Source organism: Trematomus bernacchii, unplaced genomic scaffold (genome assembly GCF_902827165.1).
Source record: "Trematomus bernacchii unplaced genomic scaffold, fTreBer1.1, whole genome shotgun sequence".
In the NCBI taxonomy this organism is placed as follows: Eukaryota; Metazoa; Chordata; class Actinopteri; order Perciformes; family Nototheniidae; genus Trematomus; species Trematomus bernacchii.
Window position 1 is genome coordinate 3,833,794 of NW_022987910.1, and position 26,440 is coordinate 3,860,233.

The 26,440-nt window shown below is 41.2% G+C and overlaps 1 protein-coding gene across 3 annotated transcripts in view; it reads right to left on the reverse strand.

The window, feature by feature from the left end:
• The window catches only part of arhgef12a (Rho guanine nucleotide exchange factor (GEF) 12a), a 41,504-nt gene that overhangs the window by 12,569 nt on the left and 2,495 nt on the right, over nt 1-26,440 (reverse strand). Inside the window, exons 2-15 of one of the 3 annotated variants that reach the window (XM_034115073.1) lie at nt 12,542-12,562; nt 11,702-11,793; nt 9,368-9,433; nt 5,287-5,385; nt 3,619-3,668; nt 3,369-3,426; nt 3,106-3,278; nt 2,798-2,875; nt 2,288-2,407; nt 1,755-1,850; nt 1,107-1,241; nt 763-864; nt 465-575; nt 261-359 (exon numbers count right to left, since the gene is read on the reverse strand). In XM_034115073.1, coding sequence (XP_033970964.1) covers nt 261-359; nt 465-575; nt 763-864; nt 1,107-1,241; nt 1,755-1,850; nt 2,288-2,407; nt 2,798-2,875; nt 3,106-3,278; nt 3,369-3,426; nt 3,619-3,668; nt 5,287-5,385; nt 9,368-9,433; nt 11,702-11,793; nt 12,542-12,562 — 1,300 coding nt within the window. The remainder of the gene's footprint in view (nt 1-260; nt 360-464; nt 576-762; nt 865-1,106; nt 1,242-1,754; nt 1,851-2,287; nt 2,408-2,797; nt 2,876-3,105; nt 3,279-3,368; nt 3,427-3,618; nt 3,669-5,286; nt 5,386-9,367; nt 9,434-11,701; nt 11,794-12,541; nt 12,563-26,440) is intronic. The other 2 variants (XM_034115074.1, XM_034115075.1) reach the window with 2 other exon arrangements.

A 26,440-nucleotide genomic window follows, 5' to 3' on the forward strand; every position in this document is an offset into this window, starting at 1 on the left:
CGAGTCCAAGGCCGAGTCGCGTCAATCAGTGTGCGAGTCCGAGTCGAGTTACGAGTCACCGTGCGCGAGAATTCACGAGTCCAAGACCGAGTCGCGTCAATCAGTGTGCGAGTCCGAGTCGAGTCACGAGTCACCGTGCGCGAGAATTCACGAGTCCAAGACCGAGTCACGTCAATCAGTGCGCGAGTCCGAGTCGAGTCACGAGTCCCGAAAATCGGCAGTCGAGTCCGACTCGAGTCCGAGTCCAGGAGTGTACTCACTGCTCCACTGGCAATGAAGAAGTTGTGGAAGTCCATGAACACCCGTCTGGTTTCTTTGGAGTTGGTCTGCTTGTAGAAGTCAGCATAGAGGTAGCACAGCTGAGGATATAAGATAACAAATAAATAAGTGAGCTGTAGTGTCTGTCAGGATGCATGAGAAGAGGAGAATAACACAGAAAATATTGTGACAGGAGAGGGTCTTACCACAGGAGCAGGGTCGAACTGAGAGAAGACGTGGTGAAGGAACGCTGCGAGGTGGGCGGGACGAGACTTGAGCTGCTCGATGTTGTTAAAGCTGTTACACTGGCCATTCGTCTGAAACAAAATCAATTTAAATCAAACAGTTTGCACTCTGGTTATCTTTGCTGACTTCACATAGGACACAAGTTTGAAAAAATGGTTATTTGCCAAGAAAAGTTTATATTAATTTTAAATACATGAATATGCCAGCCATTGCAGTATTATGATTGACAGATATTTAGATTGCTTTGTGGTAGAGTACCTGCTCCTGGTCTGAATCAAAATAGTCGTCCTCAGCTCCAATGATTTGCGAGACAAGGCGAGCGGAAGTGGGACTGCTGACTGTGGTAGGAGACAGAGAGTCCTGGGGAAAAGACGGAGCACATGTAGAACTAGTGTTTTCAAAAGAAAACATTTCCATTTAAACATTGATAACCCAACTAAATGTGGGGTTTAGTAGCTCTAAGATAAATTATTAATCAACATAAAATAATAGCCCTATAATGCATGCTGAAAAAAATGCAAATAACACATTTACACCAGTAGAGAGAGTGAAAAAGTGAATTTCTTACGCAGAATTTGCACTAGGTCAATTAGTATATTTACCAAGTCAGTGGTGTCCTCGGCCTCCGGGGAGTGGCAGGAGTTGAAGCTGTTCCTGGCGGTGCTCTTGGGGCTGGGGCAGGATGACCCTCTTTGGTAGAGACTCTCTGGAGATCCAGGCCCGAAAATGCGAGATATCTGAGGAGGGATGTAACACAGCATTAGATTCTGAATCAATGTAAAATTAATAAAATAATTATCCTAAAAACTACAATACAAGAAAGTATCATAACCGAAGCTAAGCAGGGCTAGTTAAGACTGATTCATCTAAATTAGCATGAGGACATTAATGTATTGCCCTAAAGCTACCTAGTCTCTGAACAAAGGTTTCATGATAAGTTCAGTGATACATTTAAATGATGTTGGATAGTAGTGGTGACTAGGGCTGCACTATTTATCTAAATGTTAACAAAATTGGAAAATGGAGTACTGTGGTGCTGCAGATAAGTCCCGGTCTACAATATTCTACAGGCTTTTGGTGCAGATCCTCTAAAAAAATCAATAGTACGTTTTCAATGATATTGAGAATTAGAACGCGGACGTGATTAAACCCCTTAAATATTGTGAATAATATCGCAATTTCAATAGCAGTCATAATGATTGCAGTTGGTTATTTTTCCAAATGGTACAGCCCTGGTGCTGACGACTTACAGGAGAGTTTCTCCAGGACAGCTCTGTGCTGTTGTCTCCCTTAGAGGCGGGAGTGTGCTCCCTCTCATCGTCTGCATCACCACCTGGAACAGCCTCCTACGGATTTGTGTAAACACAGAATGTGTTATTTATTATGAACAACCTTATTACACACAACATGATTTAAAATGTCCAGTGTAAAACATGTTAAAGACTATCAGGCTACATTCGTAATAAGTACTGAATGTTTTAAATGTACGAGTAATTTGTGGTAATCTCATAAAACATAAATAAAATGGTGGGAGCAGACTCATATGTTGACATGCATAACACAAGGTTTACTGTAAATAAAATAAGCTGTCACACAGACACAAAAGAGTGGCTTCCCACAGAGAAAGCCTAATCCTCTGAAAAGATTAGGATTATTGATTGTCTGGAGCCATCCCTAAACGGACTACACTAAATTATACTGCCTAGATGTTGCTGGTTAATCACTGTCCCCAGCTACTCTTTTCTGTATGCAGGTAGTTAGAGCGGGGGGGTATTGGCTTTACCTGTGAAGCCCCACTGGCCTTGAGGATCTGCCCCTGCAGCTGAGGAATGTGCTTCTTAACTTCCTGGATGTCTTTCAGTAGTTTGGGGGAGGGGTTCCTGCTGTACTCCTCCTTCATGGCCTTTACAACAAGATGATGGAAATCAACAAGCCATCAGGACCAGAAGTATCTCATTATTTGTAAACAATCAGGTTGGTAAACATATGCCATATATGGTCTCTGGTCATAAACGTGGGATGTTTTGGAAAACACTGCCTCAATTCTCAGTTCACCGCATGAATACAGCGGTCTTATCACACACACTGCTCGTCTCCTACCCAAAGCAATGTTCTATTTAAAGATGGATGAGAGCAGAGTCTTTCATTTTCAACCCAGATAATACCAGACAGCATTCCTCCATAGGTGTTAGATATGAAAGGATGAAAATCACCTTGCGGTTGCAAACATCTACCAAGAAAAACAGTGTTACAATAAAGAAAGCCATTAAGTGGCAGTGATTGTTATGCTAACCTGCAGCTCCTGCTGCTCTTTGGAGAGCATCCTTTGCAGCATGTCAACCTTCTGGTTGCAGACGCTGCTATTTTCATCCTTTGGGGAAAAAACAAAAAAAGGAAAGTTAAAAAGCATTTGGAAGAACTGTGCATTAGAATAAGTATCTAAGCTATTTTTTGATATAGGTAATCCGATTGCATTTATGGGTTATAGAGATTCACCGGAAGAAAGAGAAATATAACCCAGGTGAAAATCCCCAAGATGAAGGAGGATGAAAAAGGAAGGCAAGAGATAGAAATAGGGTGAAAGAAGTAACTGATGGTTACCCATGGTGACTGGGTGGAGGAGAGGCGGTCCAGAGGACTGTAGGGGCGTTCTGTTGCTGGGGAGTTTGGAGAGGAAATACTAACGCCCAACATTTCAGACTCTGCTTCAGACAAGGGGATCTGGGCGAGCCCCGGAGGACGCCCCAATACTGTGAGGGCCACATAGGAGCCGGCTAGGATGAAGAAATCAAAGCAAAGTGTCAGTTTTACTTAAAGGTTTATTTAAATGTGGCTTTTGCTGAAACACAGACAAAGATACTTACATTTGATTAGCTTAACCACCTCTATGTGATTAGAATGTGTAACAAGGGTCCCGTTAACCTGGAAGACAGCAATGGTACCATCAGGAGAATTAAAAAAATGAATTCCAAAACCTTAAGATTTCAATTTGACATCTGATTACATCCAGAGTATATACACTGAAAGACCAGCGGGTGGCAGTCTAGAGCCTCTACCTTGTACAATAACAGTCACTTTAGCAGTTTAAAGACATTGAGGCAGAGAACACAATACCTTGATGATCCTGTCTCCTGTCTGAACACCGGCCCGCATAGCAGCCCCATCTGGCAAGCACAGGAGAAACAGTGTTAAGGAGAAGATTGGTAGTAAATAGAACCATTAAAAGAATGAAATGGATAGAGGGGAAAACACACAAGACACACAGGATAATAATGCTTCATGATGCAACTGTTGATATTTCTGCACAGTGAATACATCATACAGCCCTGACAGGGCAGATGTCGCAAAGTGACTATTTGAGTGCTATTTTGAAAGACCATAACAGTGGTTATATTATGAGAAGGACCTGTTTCACAGCTCCACCCAAAACAAAGGGATTTACGCACGAGACAGGTTATTATGAGATCCACGTCTGACTCTGTAGTCAGCAGCACACAGCTGAGTTCTACTAATACACTACTTATAATGTGCATGTTGGGCCCTGAGTGTTATGAATTGTTTTAACTGGTGTCACTAAAATAAGGGAAATTATCTAGTTTGATCACTTGGACTAAAAGTAGAAGGATAGGGGTGAATCGGGGTTAAATAAGATCACAACTCTTTCATTGACTTCATCTTGCTCGTTTTAAACATAAACACTAGTATAAACTGGAGAAGCTGCAGCAAGTGCTACAGATATTTGGTTTACTTTGTTGGTATAAATTATTCAGATGAAACTAAGTAGACTGCTCTTTGTGTTGAGTCAGTGACAAAAGCACAAATGGGGAGCCATACAGGGATAGTCTAACACTGCCAAGCATGGATGACTGTGCAACAAAGGTGCTCGATCAGTTCCTTCCTCTTCTCTCTCTCCCACTACATTGGGTGTAATGTTTTTTGTGACCTGATAACAGCCCTCATCATCCTCTGCAGACAGTTAAAGACTGCTGGGGCCCACATAAGTATCCTGTCAACGTCTTCTCTTTAGACAACATGATAAAGCTTCAGCTACTGTGAAACTACTGAGGAGGAAATGCACAGGGAATGGCTTCACTTCTCTAAGTAAGTGCCAGAGTGGGGATGGTTGCCGAGTCCCAATTACCCCTCACAGCTGTGAGTTCAGAGCAAACTACCATGACAGTTTGATGCCAGTGCATGAAGATGGAGTCCAAGGCTGCAGTCGAATAGTCCAAAAATCAGCTACTATTGTCTATTCCTATCGTCTATTCTTGATTCAAACATATTTTAAAAGTTTAACAAACCCCACACAGCTCAGTAAACACTGTGAAATGTTGACTATTTGATCATTTCGTTCATATTTCTCTTTTTGATTATAATACTGATGAACGTTCAAAACAAAGCACTTTGGCAAGTTACCACATACGTTTTAAAATGCTTAATAAGCACCGTAACTTTCATGATATCATTTCTCGGTCATAATCGGTTGTTTCCGTGAACGGCCGAATATCCCCTCGCCATAAATGCTGCGGCTGCAAGGCATTGTGGGGCAGCATTTTCTCCTCTCCTTTCGGTTAGGGAGGTCCAGTGGTTCCTAAGCTAAAGGAGGTTATCAAGGAAGGTTGAATCCTCCTCTCCTATCATCTAGAGAATTCGAACGGCTCTTATCATGGCTGCCACTGAGGGACTTCGGGGTCATTTCACTCCGTTAGGAAGGTTCCTAAGCAAAACTGACAATTCGACTGCAGCCCACATCTCTATTGCAATCGCGGGACCTAACCTTACCTTCTTTGACAAGCTGCACAAACACTGGGTTGTCACCGCTGACAGTGAGCCCAAAGCCATTTTCATCTTTCTGGATGATTACACATCGCTGGACCAGACCTGCAAGTGAGACAGAAAGACATAACAGTGTTTTAAAAGGATCAGGAAGTCACTGAAGGAAATGTACTTCACTCACTGGCACCAGTATATCAAATAAAACTAAACTTTAGCTTACATTCCCAACAGTTGTTTTAAATAAACTGAACATTTATTCCATATTCTGAGGTGGTTTAAGTGCTAGATCTCTCACAGGATAGATTCAAACGTTCTAAAGTCTATCCTAAAACAATACTCACATGCCTGTGTGTACTTATATGATATCATTATTGATCTCTATTTGTTGTTCCTTCTGTCCTACTGACCTTCAATATATGTTTCCCCCATCACTTGTACTGAATTTGCTTTAGGAAGGGATCTTTTTGCAGCCAGTAGGGACATGAGGAACATTTACAGCGCCCCATGATGCATTCAATGTACGTGCATATGGTCCAGAGTTCCCGTTAGCCGGTAATTACCGGACAATGACCGGTAAAATATGCTGAAGTCCGGCAAATCTAAATCTCTCCGGTCAAAATGTCCGGTCAAAATAATTTTCCCTTAGCGCAATACCGCATCAGTTGCGCCACTTATGTGACAGACAAGAATAGTATGTGACAGACAAAAGAGTATGTGACAGACAAAAATTGTCAATTCTAATGTCTAACACTTAATGTGGAGAAAGAGATGTCCTGTATGGGTTGATTGTGCGTTGATCTGTTGGTAATGCCTCGGGGTTCCGGTGGGCATGTAAACAAATGCATAATGCTGCGCTATACTTTGTGGCCTCATCCGGTTGCATAGCGACGCTTATTGTTTAGGTGTCTTTTAACAAGCAGGTAGTCATATCATTAGCTAGAACTAGCTAGATCTGATCGATATGGACATAAATGCGAGTAAAGTCTAATCTGACAGGAGAGAGAGATCGGCTGCTGCTGACGAGTCGACACGCAGCTCTGCATGATCCCCTGCAGCGGCGAGCAGAGCAAAACACACTTCAGGTTAGAAAATCACACGTAGCTATTTTAATTACCTCTCAAACTACCTAAACTAGTTATAGATATGTTTAGTTTTACTGTCGGGTCACTCATTACTGGATCCGCGAGCTGCATGATACTGACGGGCTGTCAGGAGAAGGAGAGAGCGCTCCGTTTATTATTCCCGCGTTTTTGTAAATTACTGTACACTTTTGAATAATGTAGTTAATCTACTATAATTAGTTTGTTTAATGTCGAATCATATCAATTTGTTTTAAAGCTCAATAAATAACAAAGAAGACCTTTAACCGGCACTTATCTAATTTTGTCCGGAAGATTTCAACTTTAACGGACATGTTGACCGGCAAAAAAATATTCTAACGGGAACTCTGGGTCATGCGAGTATTGTTTTAAGGATGAACACGTGAAAAATGTCCTGTAACATATCAGCACATGACCCATCTTGTGTTTAGGATTCTTGTCAGGATAGCATGACAACATCGTCCCACGATTTGAGCATGTGCATAAAATTAAACTTGTTGATTTAAACGGCAACATTTCTCAGGGAGCTTTTAGGTATTTTGGACACATTTAAAAAGAGTTTCTCATTCTTTACTGCCTCATTTTGGAACATGACACCAAAAAGAATAAAAGATTCTCTTGTGATAATGATGTTGGGCCTTCTGTGTGAAGATATGTTTTGGTTGTAGTCTCACAGGCCAGAAGGAGGAACGTTACTTTTCAGGTTTTTTTACGAGGTGTAGCGAAAACAGATTAGCGCTTATCTAATGTCTGGCTGACACTGACTAGACTTAGAAAACAGTACAGACAAAAGACCACACAATCCATAGAATGCAAAATCCTGAAAATATGTTGTCTCATGATCTCATGAACAAGTAGTAAGAACACTTTGCAATAAGAGCAAGTCATCTTTAAACCATAGAGGTTTGAGTGAGGTGACCCTTGAACTGGTTTCTTGTGCAGAATCAACCAGAGAGGTGAGTCGATCGATAAGGCAGTGGTGGGGTGGGGGTTGGAGAGTGGAAGGAACAGGAGCTAAGAGGTTAGGGGAGGCAAAGGCCCCAGGCTGGGGGGAGGGGTGTGGAGAGAGGGTTAGGTAGAGCTGAGGGAGCAGGGGGAAGGGAAAGGGGGAGAGGGCAGCGGTGTCAGGGAAACAGATGAAGACATATGGGTGAATGTTGTGTGAGTTTGCCTCTAGATGTTGATCTCTATTCTAACAGTATTTCAGAGACCTTTGGGTGGTGTTTATAAACCAGGAGCAGTGCTGACAGATCTGTGATCATGTTAATCCATCAAAGGTAATGCATTATTCAGCAGTTTGACTGATCTGTAATCGTACCGCTAGCTGAATAGGAAATGTACTCTAGAGAATACACTGACCTTTAAAAGTTATAGCTTCCTTCTTTTTTTGTTTGAGGGGCTTAAGATTTTTTAAGTTGTAAGAATATCGCACATAAGGTCAGAGTTCTTTCCTCAAAGTTAAAAGTCTACTAAAAGAAATGTCAGAGGTTCAAGTGTTGTTCTTTGATAAAGGCTTTTATGCAAGGCCGAACCCAAAAGAGATAACTGGTTCAAACAGAGAACTATTATCCTTTGTTGAGTATGAAACTAAAGAGTTATCTTGATAAACTGTGTACTAGACAGAAATAACAGCGGAAACAGGTCCTTCCGAAAGCTCCCTTCAGATTTGCTTTGTCAATTCAATGCATGTGAGACCAGGCACCTGATTAAAGTAGTTCTGTTGGAAATCAATTCAAATGAAATAAATGATCAATATCCGTCTATCTTAGGACAGTTGTTGTGAAAATGTTGTCACATATGCAAGTAAGCTAACACTCGAGCTTCTAGTGTGATGACAGGCTCCATAATGATCCTGTTGAGGTGGATTCTAAAGAAGTATTTTCAGGGGCCGCTTTGATTTACTCTAGAAAGCAAGTCCCTGTAATCTTGAAAGTATTATTTTCTGTGTGATCTTAACTTCTAATCCCATTTGCATGATCACTTAACTGACATTTTACATCAATATTAGGACATGGCTAAGTATGGGATTATGGTTTATAGTAAACTATGCAACTATCCTAGTAATCCAAAATCTTTGCTTTTAAGTAGTACTGAGCACAGCTGCAAAGGTGAAGTGAAAGTGACCTTTTCTCACGGTGGAAATAGTTACAAACAATCATTTGATTGAGGTAAAAATTGTATTTAATATTTAGTTTGGCAAAATATATACAAATAATTGATTAAACTCATAAATGTACAGTGGAATTAAAGTGGTTTTGACAAAAAAAAAAATGTAATCCTATCTGGAGAATGATGCTTTTCCATGCCAAAAATTATCAAAAGAAATCTTTGATGCTAAATATTCCCTTCTTACAGCTTCTTAATATGTATGATTAACTGCTTTTCTTTATCTTGAATGATAATGAACTATTTAATTACAGTTGATGAAGTGTGAATAAACAAAGACACTACATTTAAGATGCCACATTGCCACAAAAATGTAACAGGACTTACGAAACCATGTTCTGATTATAGTAGACCAAACAAGTGGCAGATGGACTGATAATGTAAATAATTGTTAGTTACGGCAGTCAAACGACATTCCATAAGGTGTGAGCTGCCAGAGAAGTGCAAACATGCAGAAAACCTCTCATGTCAGTTTCCAGAAACAGTCTGGTAGATTACTCCGTGATAAACTGTGTATTGCCCCGTTTCCTTCGGCACAAGTTGAACTGTTGCATCAAGCAGGTGACTCATATCTTTATATATTTATCTATCCGTTAAGATGATCTCTCATCACTCATTTTGTGACCAACTTAGAGGACCATGCAAGACAGACCTTTGAGCATGCACTTAAGTATTATAATAAATAAACATATATGAAATAAAAGCAAGTACTTATATTTCACTGTGATTTAAACAAAACATCTAGTGGCAATTTCACAGCACGATCTGAAGCATGTTTAGATGCAGCTGTCACAGCAGCCAATCCAACAGGAGCATCTTACCACAGGACTCAGGCTTCCCCTCTGCTAGCACACTGCTGCTGCCACTCTTCTGCACCACCAGAGCTTCTGCTCACAGCCCCCACCACGCAGACCACAGCGCAGACAGCACAGCAGCAAACAAACACATACATACACACAAACAGAACGAACGAGAACCAACACAAGGAAAGGAAACACAAAACAGGAAAGAGAAAATTATGAGGGAGAAACAATCATGGGAGAAGAAAAATTAAACAAACAAAAAGGTAGTTTAATAAAACATAATGATCTAGACAGGCAGGAGTGCAGACACTAGAAATAAACTAGATTGTTTTTTGTTGAAAGTACCATTTTTTAAATACCTCCCCTCCTATAGGGGTCACTCTAACAATCTATTGCGGCTACAATTACAGGGTCCACAATTTCATCTAACTTTTTATCCTGCATTAAAATAATGATCTTGATTGGTTTGAGTGAATACATTTTAAATTGAAACAGAACCTTTAAATAAAATAAACATTTTCAGTCCTTGATATCTGAACATATTATAATAATACTTATATAAATGGAATTGAGTCTTTGATTAAGTGCACCATTATGGTCAAACAGCAATGTCTTTACGTAAGAAGAAGACAGTGGAATTGCAGTTATACTCAATACATTTTCTGGTCTGTCAACAACAACAAAAGGTTATATTACAAGTTGTGTCAACAAAGCTGATGATAAAAAAAAAAAACTAAATAAAGTTGCAGCTTATAATAAAAAGGAAGGATATTTTAGTATATTTATTGCCTTTTAAAAAGGTAATAAATAACCTAATTACTGCACATGATTCCTTTGTACACATGGGAATCTCAAGAGTCAGCGTAAACATCAGTTTCCGCAGCATCTCACTACTCCTGCCCATCCCTAATAAACTCAAACCGTTTTGAAATGATGACAGAACAGTGCATTCAGGAGGAAATCTGCAAAAAAGACAGTGAAAGAGTTCGTGCAGAAAACTAGAAGGGAAAGATAGTAGCACCATGCAGGCATGCAAAAGGCCATGACAAGAAATGATAATCTAGGAAGCACGTAAAGATTTAAGTTTCAGTTAAATGAAGATTTCTATGTTTTTACTTAAAACTTTAACAGTTTAATAACTGCATCAATCCAAACACAGACAAAACCATCAGAAATAGGTGGAAAACATATTTTAGTGCGAGGCTACACATAGACAAGCCAAAAGTGCATGTATTGTGTAACCACTGAAAGAGCACGTCTTGTCTATGTTGTGTTGCATCATACAGAGATAAGCCACCATGTGGCGCAGAGCATTTTCGATTTCGTTGTAATACAGAAGCTTCAGTCATATCTCAAATCAAACTGCCCTGATTGCTGACAAACACCACAGGGATTGTCCCCATATTAAACCAGTCTGTTTCTGAACCCTGAAGATCTCACCCTGCAATAAACTCCGAGCCCGAGTGCATAACAGGCTTAGTGGCTTTTTTGTGCCCTTCAAGAATGCTTTGAGACCACCCAACTTTGAACATATAAAACCCTCAGTGCACTGCATTATGAAGAACTACAACAATTCACGAGGACTTTAACATGCAGCTGTGGATCCCATTACCAAACATGTCTTTGATTATTGGTTTAAAATCCACAGCATGTAATGCCAGAGTGAACTGGGATAATGCAGTGTAATGAGGATTTAATCATGAAAACATAGTATAGTGTCCATTAGTCGAATCAACACACAAAGAAAGACAATATCAAATAATGATTTCAAATCAGACCATTCAAGTCAAATGCATGTAGTTGTTAAAGAGAGCACAAGACACACACACACACACACACACACACACACACACACACACACACACACACACACACACACACACACACACACACACACACACACACACACACACACACACACACACACACACACACACACACACACACACACACACACACACACACACACACACACACACACACACACACACACACACACACACACACACACACACACACACACACACACACACACACACACACACACACACACACACACACACACACACACACACACACACACACACACACACACACACACACACACACACACCTTGTGCATAAAACAAACCATCATCAGCACAATTGTTGTCAGAGACTTGGTTTGTATGTGTGTTTATAAGGAGAGGGATAGAAAAGGAGAGAGATATGTGTGAGAGGAAGAGAAAGAAGATAATGTGTCAGATAAAGTGATGCATAGAGATAGAGGAACAGGATGGGGTGACACAGAGATAAAGAGAAAGAGTGAATTAGAAGAGCAGTGTGAGCCTGAAACAGAAAGTGGGATGTTACCTGTAGGGTCAAACTCATTGGAGGGAAGTGAGGTTTTGTCACTTTTGGGTTTCTTGTCCGGGGGGTGGTCTTTACTGAGAATGCTGCTGGATCTAGGGGGAGAGAAAACCCATGAGAAACAGGTGCTAACATGTTGGCTTTTACCCAGTGTGTGACATATTTTATAAGTAGCACTTTTTACAGGCATTGTCACTGCATCTTGCTGTACTGCGACCCTGCATGTGCCTAAGATGCAGGCAAGTGAAGGTTCAGGAGGAATTACAGAAACAGCTATTGTTCTCTTCAGCATTTTGAATAATGTGGCAAGAGGAACTCCTAGTGTATGAATCGTGGCAAGTGTGTCTACTGTATAATGTGACAGCCAGAGAGGATGTGGAGCCGCTCCGCTGAGTGCCCAGGGAGCAAGGCCAGAGAAAGGACGCTCCTCAGAGGAGGTGCTACAAGGCCAGACTCCGGCTGAACCTCAGGAGGCTCTGTATGGCTGCCTCTGCCTATAGCGGCCCCAACTGTGAAAGGCCACTGTTCTGTTCACAGTGAAAGGCAGTGATGGACCTCCCTCAGAAGAGGGACCCCTTTGTCCCTCACTCTCTGTGTGTTTGTGTGTGTGAGTGTGTACATGAGTGAGAGGGGGGGGGGGGGGGGGTAGAGAGAGGGTATGTTTGGTCCAAGCTCTGAAGACTTCTGTGTTGCAGCACAGCAGTTCCTAGTAAAAACCTGCCTCATTTCCTTCATCTGGAGCTCTGTGCCTGAACTTCTGGTGTATACGTGCGTGTGTGGCCACAGGACTACCTTCCCATAAACATGCATACATATTTGCAATTAAAAAATAAAGATTCTTACCTGTTTGCTTTCTTGGGAAACCTGTAAGATAAAAGAGAAAGTTCATCAGTATCTAAAAGAAAGGAACTTATAAAAGACAAGACACTTTATAACGCAAAGAAAAGCTGAGCTCTCTTCATGCCTATATGAAGGATGAAAAACAAGATGTCAAACTGACAGCTTCCGCTCAGACGCATATAGTGGTAAACAGGATAATCCTGATCAAACACCAGAGTTCTTCGGCTGCAGATTAAAGCCTTTTCCAGGTCAAATGTTCGCTGCCTCTCAGATCTCAGATGTGTGTGTGTGTGTGTGTGTGTGTATGCGTGCCATGATTGACTTCCTCACAGACATCATGACTTGACTGTAATAATCATATAGTCACATCCATGGCCTGTTTCCTTCGAGGCAGCTCGCCCTGAGACCGATTACTGCCTCAGAGTGATGCACTGATGAAATCATTTACAGATACTGTCAGCACCATATTGTTAAAGAACATGTTTTCCAGGAGGTTAGTGATTTGTTTCATTGATTTGCTGTTAGGCAGGAGCAAATAGAGAACACAGATTTACAATTTAGATTTAAGGAGATACTGCACTGTTAATTAATTTTCCTAGAGTCCTAAGGTAGCACAGACAGGAATAATCAATTCTACATTCATGAGTTAAAGCCTCCATCCTCTCTTTTGGGATGGACAGAAAAGAGTATTAGCATTTGTGGGTGTAAGCTTCTCACAAAACTTGACCCATCTGTCAATAGTTATTCATACACACGACCATATTTAACTCCAGTACTCTATTAAGATTAATATGGAGGTTAAATAAGGGCACACGCCAAACTAAAACGTTTTACAATCCCTGTAAACCATTGAGATTATCTATGGCATAGCTATTTAAAAAGGCACATTTCATAATTCTTATTTGTAATGCACTATAAAATGAATGGAAAAACTCCTGAATACTTATGGATTTGGCCCTTCAGCTCAACATAATTCCAGTTGGGGTCTGCACAGTGAGCATAGCGTAGAGAGAGCCCTTATTTAAGTTAAATGAACATAAACACAGATTTAGACATTGTTTAATTTTTTTTTTTTTATTGTGATGAAGACTTGAGCATGGAAAAGAAGGATGTCTCAGACAGGAAATAAATAACTCAATATATATTTTAAGCTTAATAAAGCTTAGATGATTTATTTAGGGCATATTTGATAGGAATGTCATGTCAAGTAAGGTTTGACATTTTTCATAATGCTTAAAGAAATGTAATGGACAAAGGGAATACAAAATCAGATATAACTTTGAACTGCGCTGGTATTCTTCAAAATGTAAATGCACACTGTATTATAATAGAAAACAGTAACAGGAATCACTACACCAGTCTTCAGTAATAGGGAGGACTAACTAGCCCACATTAACTCTCTTTCTCCTGGCGACAGTGTGTCCCATTCAGAGCCAGCTGAATGGCCCGTTTATGAACATGCCTCAGACTGTAATAAGTTCCAGAGCCTCCAGCAGAAAAAAAAAACTAGCTTTAAGTAGCCCACTCCCTAAGAAACCTCTGAATTGGAGAGATGGAAAAGTCAGCACATAAACACACACTGAGCTGGGACATGCCTACGTACAAGCTATGGGACGGCAAAACTGAGTAGGCACATGTTGTTTTTGGTTCATCATTAAGGAACAAATGAAAATGTTCACAGGCAAACTATGGGGCTGGGTAATGCAGCATGCTGTCTATAATGGCTTTGAGAAATAATGTTGTACAACTACAGGATGATTTATTTAAGGTTAAAACCGTTTGAATTGAAATGTAAAATAACTTTGTTAGAATTGGTTGGTATCTATATCTCAAATAACCATGAATACATGACTAAAGTTCTAAAACGTATTGACCTGTCTAAGGTTTATTTGAGAGCGTCAGAGAAGGAAAAGGGAGGTCATGAAGAAAGATCACAGCAATGGACAGTAAGAAGAGAACAGAGGGAACTAGAACCCCTGAGAAATGTTGAGGAGGCATCAGGAGTACTGGAACACAAGATAAAAAATGGGCTGATTAAAAGAGAAAAGGGCTTCAAATAGAAAAAAGCATAAACCAATCAAGGGCTTGGAAGTCAAAGGCCCCTTGTTTCCCCTGGCAACCAAATCGGAATCCTTGTAAACTGTTAAGGTTGTTAACAACTTTTCCAATGTTAGTTTTAAAAACAAGACTTTCTGCCTCATGTTCTCCTACCTCCACCAACTAGCCAAGTAGCCGTTTGTAACATAATAGGAATTGAAGACTTTTTGAGGGATTCAATAAAAAGCAGTAAGTGTATTTTCTGGTAAAATGGATGATTGTGTGATGTCTGATTTCTGTGAATACTTTCCAGTGAGAAACATGGAAGAAGCTCAATACCATCAAAAATCAATGAGCTGGAGGTAGACTAAAAGAGGAACCACCTGTCTGGTTGTCATCAAGGAAGAGAAGGTAAAGACTCAGAGGGTCTTGAACCATTTCCACCCGTTTGCCTAAATGCTGCACTCTTTCTCATCTGCTCTCCTCCCTGTACACCAACTCGACTCTCTGGCTGCGTCTCAGGTCGGTTAAATGGAATCCTTGCGTCCTTCACTTGCGTAGTTTCCCTGCGTTTAGTCCCTCCCACTAGGGAAGCATGGAGAGACGCAAGGAAACCACGAGAAGCAGGGAAATTAGTTTTAAGAGCAATGGGACGTCCTTTCCTCCGGAGCGTCACGTGAAGCGACGTCCGTTTGTGATGACACCGCACAGCTGATGTCTGACAGCAGCTCTGTCCCCGTTGTTTTCACACACACCCCCGCCTCTGTTAGTACACATTTACTGACATATACATTTGTATCATCTGTTGTAGACCCAAATAAATAAAATAAAATAAGAACTCATTCTCAAAAAAGATAAACGCCATTCTTAAAATGTATAAACGAAAAAAGCGATCATGAAAATGTTTCCAATAAATGAATAAAATATTTTTTGACCACTTTGTTGTTCAGATATATCACATATTTGTAACTAAATTATGCATTAATTGAAACAAAACACAGTATAAACTGAGGAGTGACTCTCGTGAGTTTCATGTATTTTCTTCACTCCGCTGGGAAACTGCTCTCATGTCAAGAAGCAACAGATCAGTGCATGCGCTGCATCGTCCAATCAGTGAGCGATACACAGTAAGGGGGCGGTGCGAGTATCTGAGGATTTCACCGGAGGATGGTCTGGTGGTTCCTCGGTTATCGCTCCTCCATTATCACTCCTCGATCCTCGGTCCTCCGGCAGAAATAAGCGCCATGGGACGCTACTCAAGATGGCGCAGACAAATCAACTTCCGGTGATACCGAGGAGCGAGGAAATGAAAATAACCAACCTGAGACGCAGCCTCTAGCTCCTGAAGTTGGCGGATAACTTCACCCACCTCAGAGGATGTACTTCCTGCATCAGCTGACAAGGTCAACCTGGCAAAGACAATGATGGTGCACTTTTACACCGCCATCATTGAGTCCATCCTCACGTCCTCCATCACTAGCTAGGAATGCTCTTACAGTTGTGAACAGGGGCGACCGCAGTGTATCGTTTGCTCTGCTGAGAAGTGCAATCTGCTGTCCATCCAGGAACTGTACACTTCTAAAACCCTTACGCAGGTATGATAGCTGACCCCATAAAGCTGGGCACAAGCTTTTTGAATAACTCTCCTCTTGTAGGAGGCTACAGTCTATCAGGACTTAAACCTCACACCTAAAAAAAGAGATTCTTCCTGACTGCACTGAGCCTCATCCCCCACTGACATTTCTGTTTCTGAAATTGGACGGGACACATCACTCAAACACATCTGTAACCAGGAAGCACAGAATATATTTTTATATTCACCACAGTTCAGATGGATACCAACGATACCTAATTGACCTTTTGGATATCAAACGTCATCACTTTATCGTGCTAGGTGTCAACATTAGCATACAGTTTCTTGGGACTTTGGCCTTTAAGAATCCAATGCTAGCCAGCTCAAACATAAATCCACATGGATATTTGTGCCAAATTTGATGAAAAAATCCCTCTTGGCATCAATGAGATATCACTCTCACGATAATGGGATAGACGGATAATTAGAAAACATAATTTCAGGCATTGCGGAGACCAGTATTGAAGCAAAAAGAAGGTAGACTAAAATACAACATTTTGAAGGAAATTAGAGTGCTGCTATCACATTGATTTTCAATCTATTACAGGGAAATGGTGTGTGGAAAAGAAAATCGAAAAACCAATAAAATGACAACCTACCAGCATCACAGCGTAGCTACACAACACACCAGTATTGATTATAGGTTTTGAGCACTATTGAACCTTTTCGAAAGAGATGGAGAACCTTGATCACAAATGAAGTGGAAAAGAAGACATCAGAGTCACAGTGCTTTCTACCGGTACAAGCTTAACTTCAGAGTGTACGATTGTTGAATGATGATAAAATCAGCTGTGTGCACATTTGCATCTGTGTTTGTGCATAAACACCGAAGGGTCTTTATAGTGTCCTCATAATCCAACACACACAGATGATTTCTGAAGTGATTGTACAATGAGTCTTCACTTACAAACTATAAAATATGTCCTATAGGCTCTTATATCCAAATACTAAGAAGCCCTGTATCTTCATGGATACATGCTCCAGTCATTGCAAAGCCGTCTTGTCTTTTAAAAGGGCCTTTCAAGTATATACTGAAAAAGTCATAGCGAAGATATCTTTACATTATATCTTTAGTAAACAATATCAAAGGCTCCACATAAGCAGTGAATGTCCAAAAGACAACAGCAGTTCATTGTTGTGTGCCCTGAAGATACTATACAGTGTACTGTTTTACAGAACAACACACTTAAATGATAACTGAGAATTAACCAGAACTGATTTTCTTTTTTGATTTGTACTATTTCATGAAAAGTGATGAATATTTGCAGCCTTAGATGCACACTTTGCAATACATTGTGGCACTCATGATTTAAAATGCATGTCTGACAATTTATCCTATGCAGGCATGGGATTTAATAAATAGTATCACGCATTGGATTAAGAACTTAATAATTGTATGCGTCAAGTTCGACCAATGAACAGCCCATAGAAGCTTTGCTCTGCTGCAGCACTTACAAGGGTTTTCTTGTAAATCTTTCTACAAGAATAACACCAATAATTGCAGCTGTTCTTGTGTGGATTAAGGTTTCAGCTTTTTGAGATCATACATACAAACTCTGACAAAAGAAATGCTAAAGCTAGAGCTTTTTAACTGATTACCAACAGACAACATGTAAGTAAACATCTCACTCAGCTCATTCAATGCTTCAGATTTAGCAATAAAAGCCTTCAAGCTAGGACCTCTTCCTGGATGAGGCCATTACATGAGCAGGGAGTGAGAGAGGGATAAAGCAGGCAGAGTCAGAACAGGGTGGGATAGGAGGGAGGGGCAGCACTGGAGCGGGCCTGGGCTTGAATGCTCCATTGAGGTTTGGTGTTTTGATGGAAAACTGTGGCAGAGCTGGGCCAACTACAGCTACAGTGGCAGTAAGAGAGGCCAGGACCAGACTAGACCACGAGAAAGAGACAAACAGTAAAAGGAGGGAGGGACGAACAGCCCAGAGTGAGCAGGACTCTGACACACAGACATTGCTGTGAAAGGGTCTCCTAAACTAAAGGGGAAGGAAAACGGTGAACAATAAGGAACTAGATCAACGCATGCAAGATTCAGGGGAAACACTTCAGGCTAGTCTCAGTTCCTCAAGCAGAGAAAGGCAGATATATATATAGAAATGTAGCTAAAAGTTGAATTATAAGTAGCTTATAAAAGAGGCAGCACAAAAAACGACATACTGATCTTGAGGACACGAGTTTACAGGATAAACTGGCTTTACCAAAGTTGTTTAGGAGGATACTTAATAAAGTAAGCTTTACTCTGACTTTTTCCTTGTCAGACAATGCTGCTGTTGTGGTTTGTGTTATATGGAGTTGCTGCAGTAAACTGGAGTTTCTAACCAAAAGCCGAGCAACACAGGTCACAGCACAGGTGTTGTTGAGGCAGTAAGAGGTGGGGCCTGTCTGAAACTGGGAGAGGATTGGACCGTTTTGGGAGTTGCCTGCAGCCCGCAGAGATCAGACTGAGGTGTGTTTCATTCTAGTAGATGAAATACAACATAACCTTGCAAAAAATCCTCAGATGTTAGATTGCTCAGGGAAGCTTTGCAGAGCTGGGAGTGTAACTCTTTGGTGACAGCGCAATGTCCTCAGCTGGGTTTTGTGCTGAGTCATGCCACTGGCCTGCCACGTATCCTATGGAGCTGGCAATATCTCCCGCTCAGCCTGCCATCCATTCATCCCACCTCTTTAGAACTGCTCTGTGATTCTATCTCAATGGTGTAATGATACAGTCTCTCCAAGAGCCTGATTCATGCTTGCAGCCTGCCAAAGGGAGAGAACACACACACCGCTTATAATCTAATCTATATACCTGAGTCACACAGTGTGGTGCACACACAAACACACAGACAGTATTACGTCACTGCTTTCCACTCCCTGCCACTGAAAAGGAAGTAGTCTACACCCACATATACCCCTTTCCAACCAAACCAGTTCCCGTTTAGGCTCCGTGCTTTTCTGGTTCCGAACCAGTTCTTCTTTTTAGCCCTGGTTGTGTTTCCACTGCCCACAGCCCGACTGGTGCTGCGTCATGACATCACCGTTTACGTCGCTGATTTTCTCAGCAACGCCGGTCACAACAACAACAATGGGTTACTGTGTTGGGTCGATGCTCATGTTGCTATTAAAGGTGGGGTATGTAATTTTGGAGAAACCAGCTCGAGTGCGCTAACATTTGAAAGTACACAACCGTAAAAAATCTGCCTCTTCCTTCAGACTTCCTTACAGAGCCCCTCCTCCAACACACACGGACGCGCACATGACCAATGAGGGCACGAGATAAGTTTGTGCACAGATGGAAGGCTGACAGGCAGGTAGGCCATCCAGTTATTTTAGCCGGGCCGGCTAAAATGATTGGTCGTGCTTTTTACAGCGCTACGGCTTCCACAGATTAAATGTTTTAATGTATTTATTGTCAAAGCATTTAATATATTCATTGCTATCGGGATGTTAAGAGCATTCCATGGAATATAACAAAGTGTTTCTGAAATAAATTACATACCCCACCTTTAATCATACGAAGCCAGATAAAACATTATACTCTTTCCCAGAGTGCAGTGGTTCATTGTTTATTAATGTGGTTCAGCAGCATATACTGACTGCTGCAGTGCTGCTCGTCCACCGGCGTTTAGTCTACCGTTAACTCACGGCAGCGTCTGCTGGAAAGCAGTAATTCACTCTTTTACTGTCACACAAGCAACTAATGCATATCTCCTAACCTCATAAGTGAATGTGTTTTAGTCTGAATTAACGCTTTTTGGCATCACAACACCATTATTAAAGTTTCTCTGGTATTAGTCAGGTGACGTTAGCATAGCCACTGAAGCTCATCTGACTATTTTGACTGTTTGTTGTTATCATATTTTGGCAAAGGCGTTTTCTACAGACATATTTTACTTTATGATTTTACTTGTGTAGCCCATGTACTGATTCCACCCGATAGCTGCTATAATAAAAAACAACAAGAAAACGTAAGAGGCAGTGTGCTGGTCTTCAAAACATGAAATAACTGCGAAACGGATGGTCATTAAAAGCAAGGTAAAAAACAAAAAGCATCACACTATGCCTGGTTAGTGTTTCCTCACTTTATATAAGTGTGTTTTTTACAAGTGTGTTGTTGTCACATTGTAGTCACTTTGCTCAGCGCCCCCGCCCCTGCCTCCGGCGTAAGCCTAGTGTATTTGGTTTTGGTTCTTGCCGGGCAGTCGAGTGGGGCCAGATAGGAACCATTTTTGGGGGTCAAGAGCCGGCCCCACTGCGGTGGAAACAGGAAGAACTGGTGCTTAATCGGGCTCTAGCTCCAAACTGGCCCTGGAACTGCTTTGGTGGGAAAGGGGCAACAGTGATACTCCTTCTTTGAACCCCATTCTGTATTACAGAGTAGTTTATTATCAAACACACTGATGCCACCCTTAACGTGTGACCTGAGTGTAATGACGTACTATTGTTTATCCTGGCTTTAGGCCCCGCTCACACGGGACCGTTTGCGTTTATGCACAGTATGCATATTCCAAAAAGTCTTCCGTTCACATGCATTTGTTTCATTTAACGTGTCTGTTCAAACGAGGCCGCTGGAAACGCTGTAGTACATATGCTGGGACTGTAAGTGGCGCTGTAACTTCCGCCAAAATACGCCAAAAGTAGCGAAGAAGAGCAGCCCAGCAGCCCCCGCCGCAATGTTGCCATGGCTACCCTTCTGCGGTGTATTTAGCAACATGTAGTTCATGTAATTCTCCATGTCCACTTGTTGCTGATGGTTGTGGTAGAGGAGCTGTAGATTTTGCACTAATATCTGTAGCATGGTCAGTAGCAGTAGCACTAGCAGTAGCTACTGACAGGAGGAAGTGTGTGGCGATTGCTGGTATTCAGCGGGATATAGTCATTTCCTCAGCATATGGATAAATGCAACGGGGAAGTTAACTGAAAGAAACCGAATCTGTGGATATTGCATCCCGACCAAGAAGCACGTCTCTGTGGAGAGGACGGCTCAGAAAGAGAGAGATATTCTCTACAAACACCGGGTGAGATCCTCCTTTGTCAATATAATGGATCAATGCATGAAATCTGACTCTGTTTATTTTGTTTAAGGAGTATATTGGGCGTTAACAATTCTGGTTTGCCTTTTATAATATTATTTCATTCAAGAACCCCTTGTGCGTTTAATTAACACAGCTATTTTTGATAGTTGCTACAGCAGTGAGCAGGAGAGGTGGGGAGAGGTGGTGGGGCTATCGCTATTTTTTCAGGAAATATTCGTATAGAGGTGATTACACGGACTCGGTTGACCCCCCAGAGCGTTTCGTTTGCAAATCTATCCACCTTGGGACCCGTTATTGTTTGTGGGGTCAGTTTCTATCGGCCTCGTGTAAATAATAGGGCTATACGCACGCGAAACTATGCAGATACAAGCAGTTTTCTCCTCGTGTAAACGGCGCCTTAGAAAAGAGAGAGCTTTAAGTGAGTGTCTCAGACAGTCACACAGACAGAGAGAGAGAGAGAGACAGAGAGACAGAGAGACAGAGAGAGAGAGAGAGAGAGAGAGAGAGAGAAAGAAAGAAAGAAAGAAAGAGAGAGAGAGAGAGAGAGGTGTGGTGTGTGTTAGAGAGACAAGAGCAATAGCAATGGTGCTCAAGCTACAGCCTCAGGGGGAAAACAGTGCCCTTTCTGCCCCAATAAACCTCATCAGGATTCCTGACATGAGGGCCGGGGGATAGACATTTCTTCACGCTATGCTGTCTGCTGTCCTCCAGCACTGGGAAGGGAGAAGAGGTGGTTTAACATGCAACACCGTCAACAATGCTGCTGGTCCTGAGCTCTGTCACGAAAACCTGTCACTTTTAAGTTTACTAAAGTACAGGCCAGGGTATGTTAAAGCAAAACATGAACACCTGGAACGGCATACTTTGTAAGCAGGATCTGTTATCCTGCTGTAAAATAAGTATTTTTGTCTGTTTGAAGCTGACCTATGATGACATTTTAGCTGATACAACATGTAGTAAAGGCACATTATTGTCTCATTCTCTCCACAGCTTTACAATGATCCATCTATTACATAACACTCAAACATAACCAGCGTAGTGAATGCAATGTGATAATAGAATAAGTTATATTGATCACTTAGGGGAAAACATCATGAAGTTCATGGAGCATCAAGAATATCTTAAAATTAATATAAGTATATGTGTAATGATTTAAAAGACATCATCCCATTCCCTACACATTTTATCCCTAACCTTTTTCTATCTTGGCTCTCTAAAATAATTGGATGTTTTTCAGAAAGCTGTGTCCTCACTCTGCCTGCAGGTTGGTGATAGAACCTGTGTTCTGACACTGGTTCTTGTAGAGAAAGAGTAGGGGTGTGTTATTTTGTCTCGTCACCCCTGAATCAGCAGAAACAGGCAGATTAATCACAGACAGTGCTGCTGCAGCAGGCTGCTGGTCTTTCTCTACAATACAGACTCTCCTAACACACAGAGACGACATTCATACAGAGCATCCCCTCTCTGAGAGACAGGGACACAAACAGGCCACAGAAATGACAACCAATCAAATACTGATGCTTCTTAACGTCAACCATTCATTTGTTCCTGTAGACAGGATCACCCAGACATACAGTAACAAAAGAAACACATCTGTATTGTATGAATCAATGTACCGTGAAATAAGGTACTTAACAGCAAGGAATCTAAGATAAATCCCCAGCACATCACATCTCTTGGGGCAGTCTGCAGAATAGCGTGGCTTTCCAAGTGTCACAGTTAGCTTGGAGGCACTAGCCTAGTTCATGGTTACAAAACCCTTAAATGGACATGTGAAGACATGGCACTTGGGCAAGACAGCTCTTTACCCGTGTCCCCTTTTTCTCCATTGTAGTGATTCTGTCTTTTGTGAAGTGAAAGTAATGTTTGGGCCCTGAAGCTCTATTGGCGAACGGGGCCGGATTGTAGAGGGTGTCCACAAGCATCAGCATCACAGGGCTGGGTGATAGACCCCAACTCCCCCAGCACTCCGAGCCACGGCTAATGCCTAGACTTTACCCACAATTCAACATCACTACCCCTGGGGCATCTCCCTCTTCTTTGATATTTCAGAGTCCTGTTTTCCTTTTAAACTAGGGTTGTTTCGACTAAAACCACTAAAAGAAAAATCATGAACACGATACAAACAACAAGACAAAAAGGCCCTTATTAAACCACAAATGGACAACCCAATCCCACTTTTCATTTGTACTTGCTTATTTGTGAAGGCATATTTGTTGCAACAGTAAATGCTCTTTACAGTAATGAAAAAAATGATGCAATAATTCGAAGAAAGGGACAGAATAAAGAAAATAAAGAAATAACTGATGGATGTGATTGCAATAATGAGTGACAAAGGCTGAAATGGGGCCTGACAAGAATGAACAGAGTATGGTGAGAGTTGGTGTGTGCCTGCAAAAGTGACATCCAGGTGTGAGCATAGTCTTCCTCAGTTCCTCATTTACATTCTACAAATAAACAAAATCTAGTCTCTCATTCTGGTAGATACTAAGTTGCAATACAAGCAATTCAGGTAGTTGTTGAAATAATCATCTTTGAACGCAGCTTCTCACTTAACTCGCATGATATTGCAGCGGTGTTGCGGCATAGAGAATATAAAGCCACCCACATTAAATTGTGTGAGTCTGGTCAATAACAAAATCTATTTCCAGAGCCCTGTGTCAAATGCATCACTGACAACTGTAATTTCAATGTTAGCATAATTCCAGGGTGGCAACAGGATAAATGACAACATAGCAATATGATGGACCACTTAATTAGTACTGGCATTTAAAACCATAATTCACATCAGATGGGGTAAAGACGCCCGTTACAGCAGTAAGGGACTACTGGTAAGGACTAAGGAGTCAACGTGCCACTGTTATGGATCAATACCTTTCTCCTTTCAAGATTTCAAGATTTAAAAATGTAAAGGCTTTATCGTCATATGCACTACAGTTACAGTGTAGTTGTTTTCATTGAACACTTCATGCCAGGCTTCTCCAACAGTGGGCGATACAATATACTTATGATATAAAGAAATACAAAAAGTGAAATAGTGCTTCAAATTGAACTGTTGATTAATGCCTGAAGGTGTCTGTACGTGTTGTTGTGATGGCAGATGTAACCATGAAGATAACAGAGTCGGTGTACTTAAACGCGGTAAATAATTGTATTTTCTTCTCAAATATATCCAAGTCTTGGACACATCATGTCACCAACGACCATGATATTTTTTAATTATTTTTTAATGTGGCAAACACCCAGTCTCCACATAAGATCTTATACCAAGCTGTTGAAATAATTTAAAATCAATGATCCACTTTGCATCCAACTGCTTTTCACCTTTCCACTGTGCATATGGAGGTCCTGCACCCATTATGTATAGAAACCATAACACAGCAAGATACATTTTTGCTTTCAAAACAAACGCAGGTGGTTGTTAGATCTTGAGCCAAGACATATTTCAAATGCATCAGCTTGCTTTGACCTTAAAATGCTGTGACAAACATTTGTAATGAGGAGAAAGGCCTTCAGGCTACAACAAGTGAGCTTAATGTAGTTCTCAATTATTGAGAGGATTTTGTCACTGCTCCTGATTTTAATGTTAGGGAGAGAGGGCTTTTTTTATGATCTTGAAAATCCCATTCTTTTAATTGATATCTAGCTTTAATTCTATGCTCTGTTCCCTTTAATATGTGTTGATTCAATAATTGAAGAAATTGCCTATAACTTGAACTAGAGTAGAATTTCTGCAAGTCTGCAACAGTTGCATTTTATTCTCTCAGTTTTGGCAAACATGTATAGATAATAATTCTCCTTGGCATGCGAGCAGGAGCCTGTGCACTTCTGATCAGAGCTTAGACTGAACTCTGGATACTCATCTTAATGCACAGAGAAGAGCAGCTGACAAAGCTTCCCTAGTATCCGTGCTGACTACATGGAGTTGAAGCATACTGCATTATAAGGGCGGAATGCCAAATACAGCAGACGCATTCAGGCAGACCCAGCTGTCAGAACCCCTCCTTAAAGGATGCATTACCAGGAAACAAATTCTACTATAGTAAGGCACATTTCAACTCCAGTTCCACATTATCATCACTTAGCTATGACAACATTAGTTTATTATTCAAATCATATCTTTTGATAAAAAATAACGATTTAAATTATAGATCTTATTTGATGCATTTATCCATTTTATGGTTGGGGAATTGCAAATGTGTCTTTTCTTTCCGTTTCATTTTATTGTAATGGTCTGTCAAAACCAACAATCTGAAGACATCATCATTGCCACAAATAGACTGAAGGAGTGATCAACGCCCAATCATTGACATTATCAACAGTTATGTAAGAGTCAATGATAAGAAATGAATGAATAACAAACTGTTAGATGCAACTCTTTTCATACAATGCACACAGACATAACACACTGTTCCTCCAACAGGTTAACAATGAGGACAAACTCGGACCAGCCTCCCTGGATGTACCTGACCTACACTGGTACTCTGGACAGCCAGTTTGCTCCCACTAAAAGCTATTGTTTACTATTAGTGATGTCACTAGCACCACTTCCCGGGAGGGCCTCAGGGGGGGGTGGGAAAAACGTGGAGATCAGCAGAACTCTATGACAAAGAGCTAGCAGCACACTAAACTGACCCATCGGCTGGCAGCCCAACCCCAATGGATGTTGGATGCATACTCCCACCACAGCCAACAGAGCGAAAACAAACTGCACAACACCACACATAGTGGAGGGACAGCAAGGGAAGAGAAATATAGATGGACTTAAGAAGAGAGGGAAAGACAGACAACATAAATCAATAAAGTCATTATTAAGCACTGTGGGAAGCACCCTCCAGAAACTGCTGCAGTCCAAAACATATTTTGTGCAGAGTAACAGAGTTTTCACACAATTCTAGTGTGGATTTTATGACAGTTTTTTGAAAACAAAACAAATATATCAACCAATGATCCCTCCAAAGATATCAACCCCCATACTTTGACTAAAGGGAAAATACTTATACTACCAATGTGTGTAACACAGCCTCAAGATTTCACATGCAGCATGCCTGCAGCAAATCGGAAATTACCAAATATGATGTATGATATACTACACTGTCTCATAGCAACCTAACCCTAGATGCTTCATGTTATCGGGAGGATCTCTGTGATTTATATGGCAATCACCCAGAGTTTACATTTCAACACTGGTGTGATTCG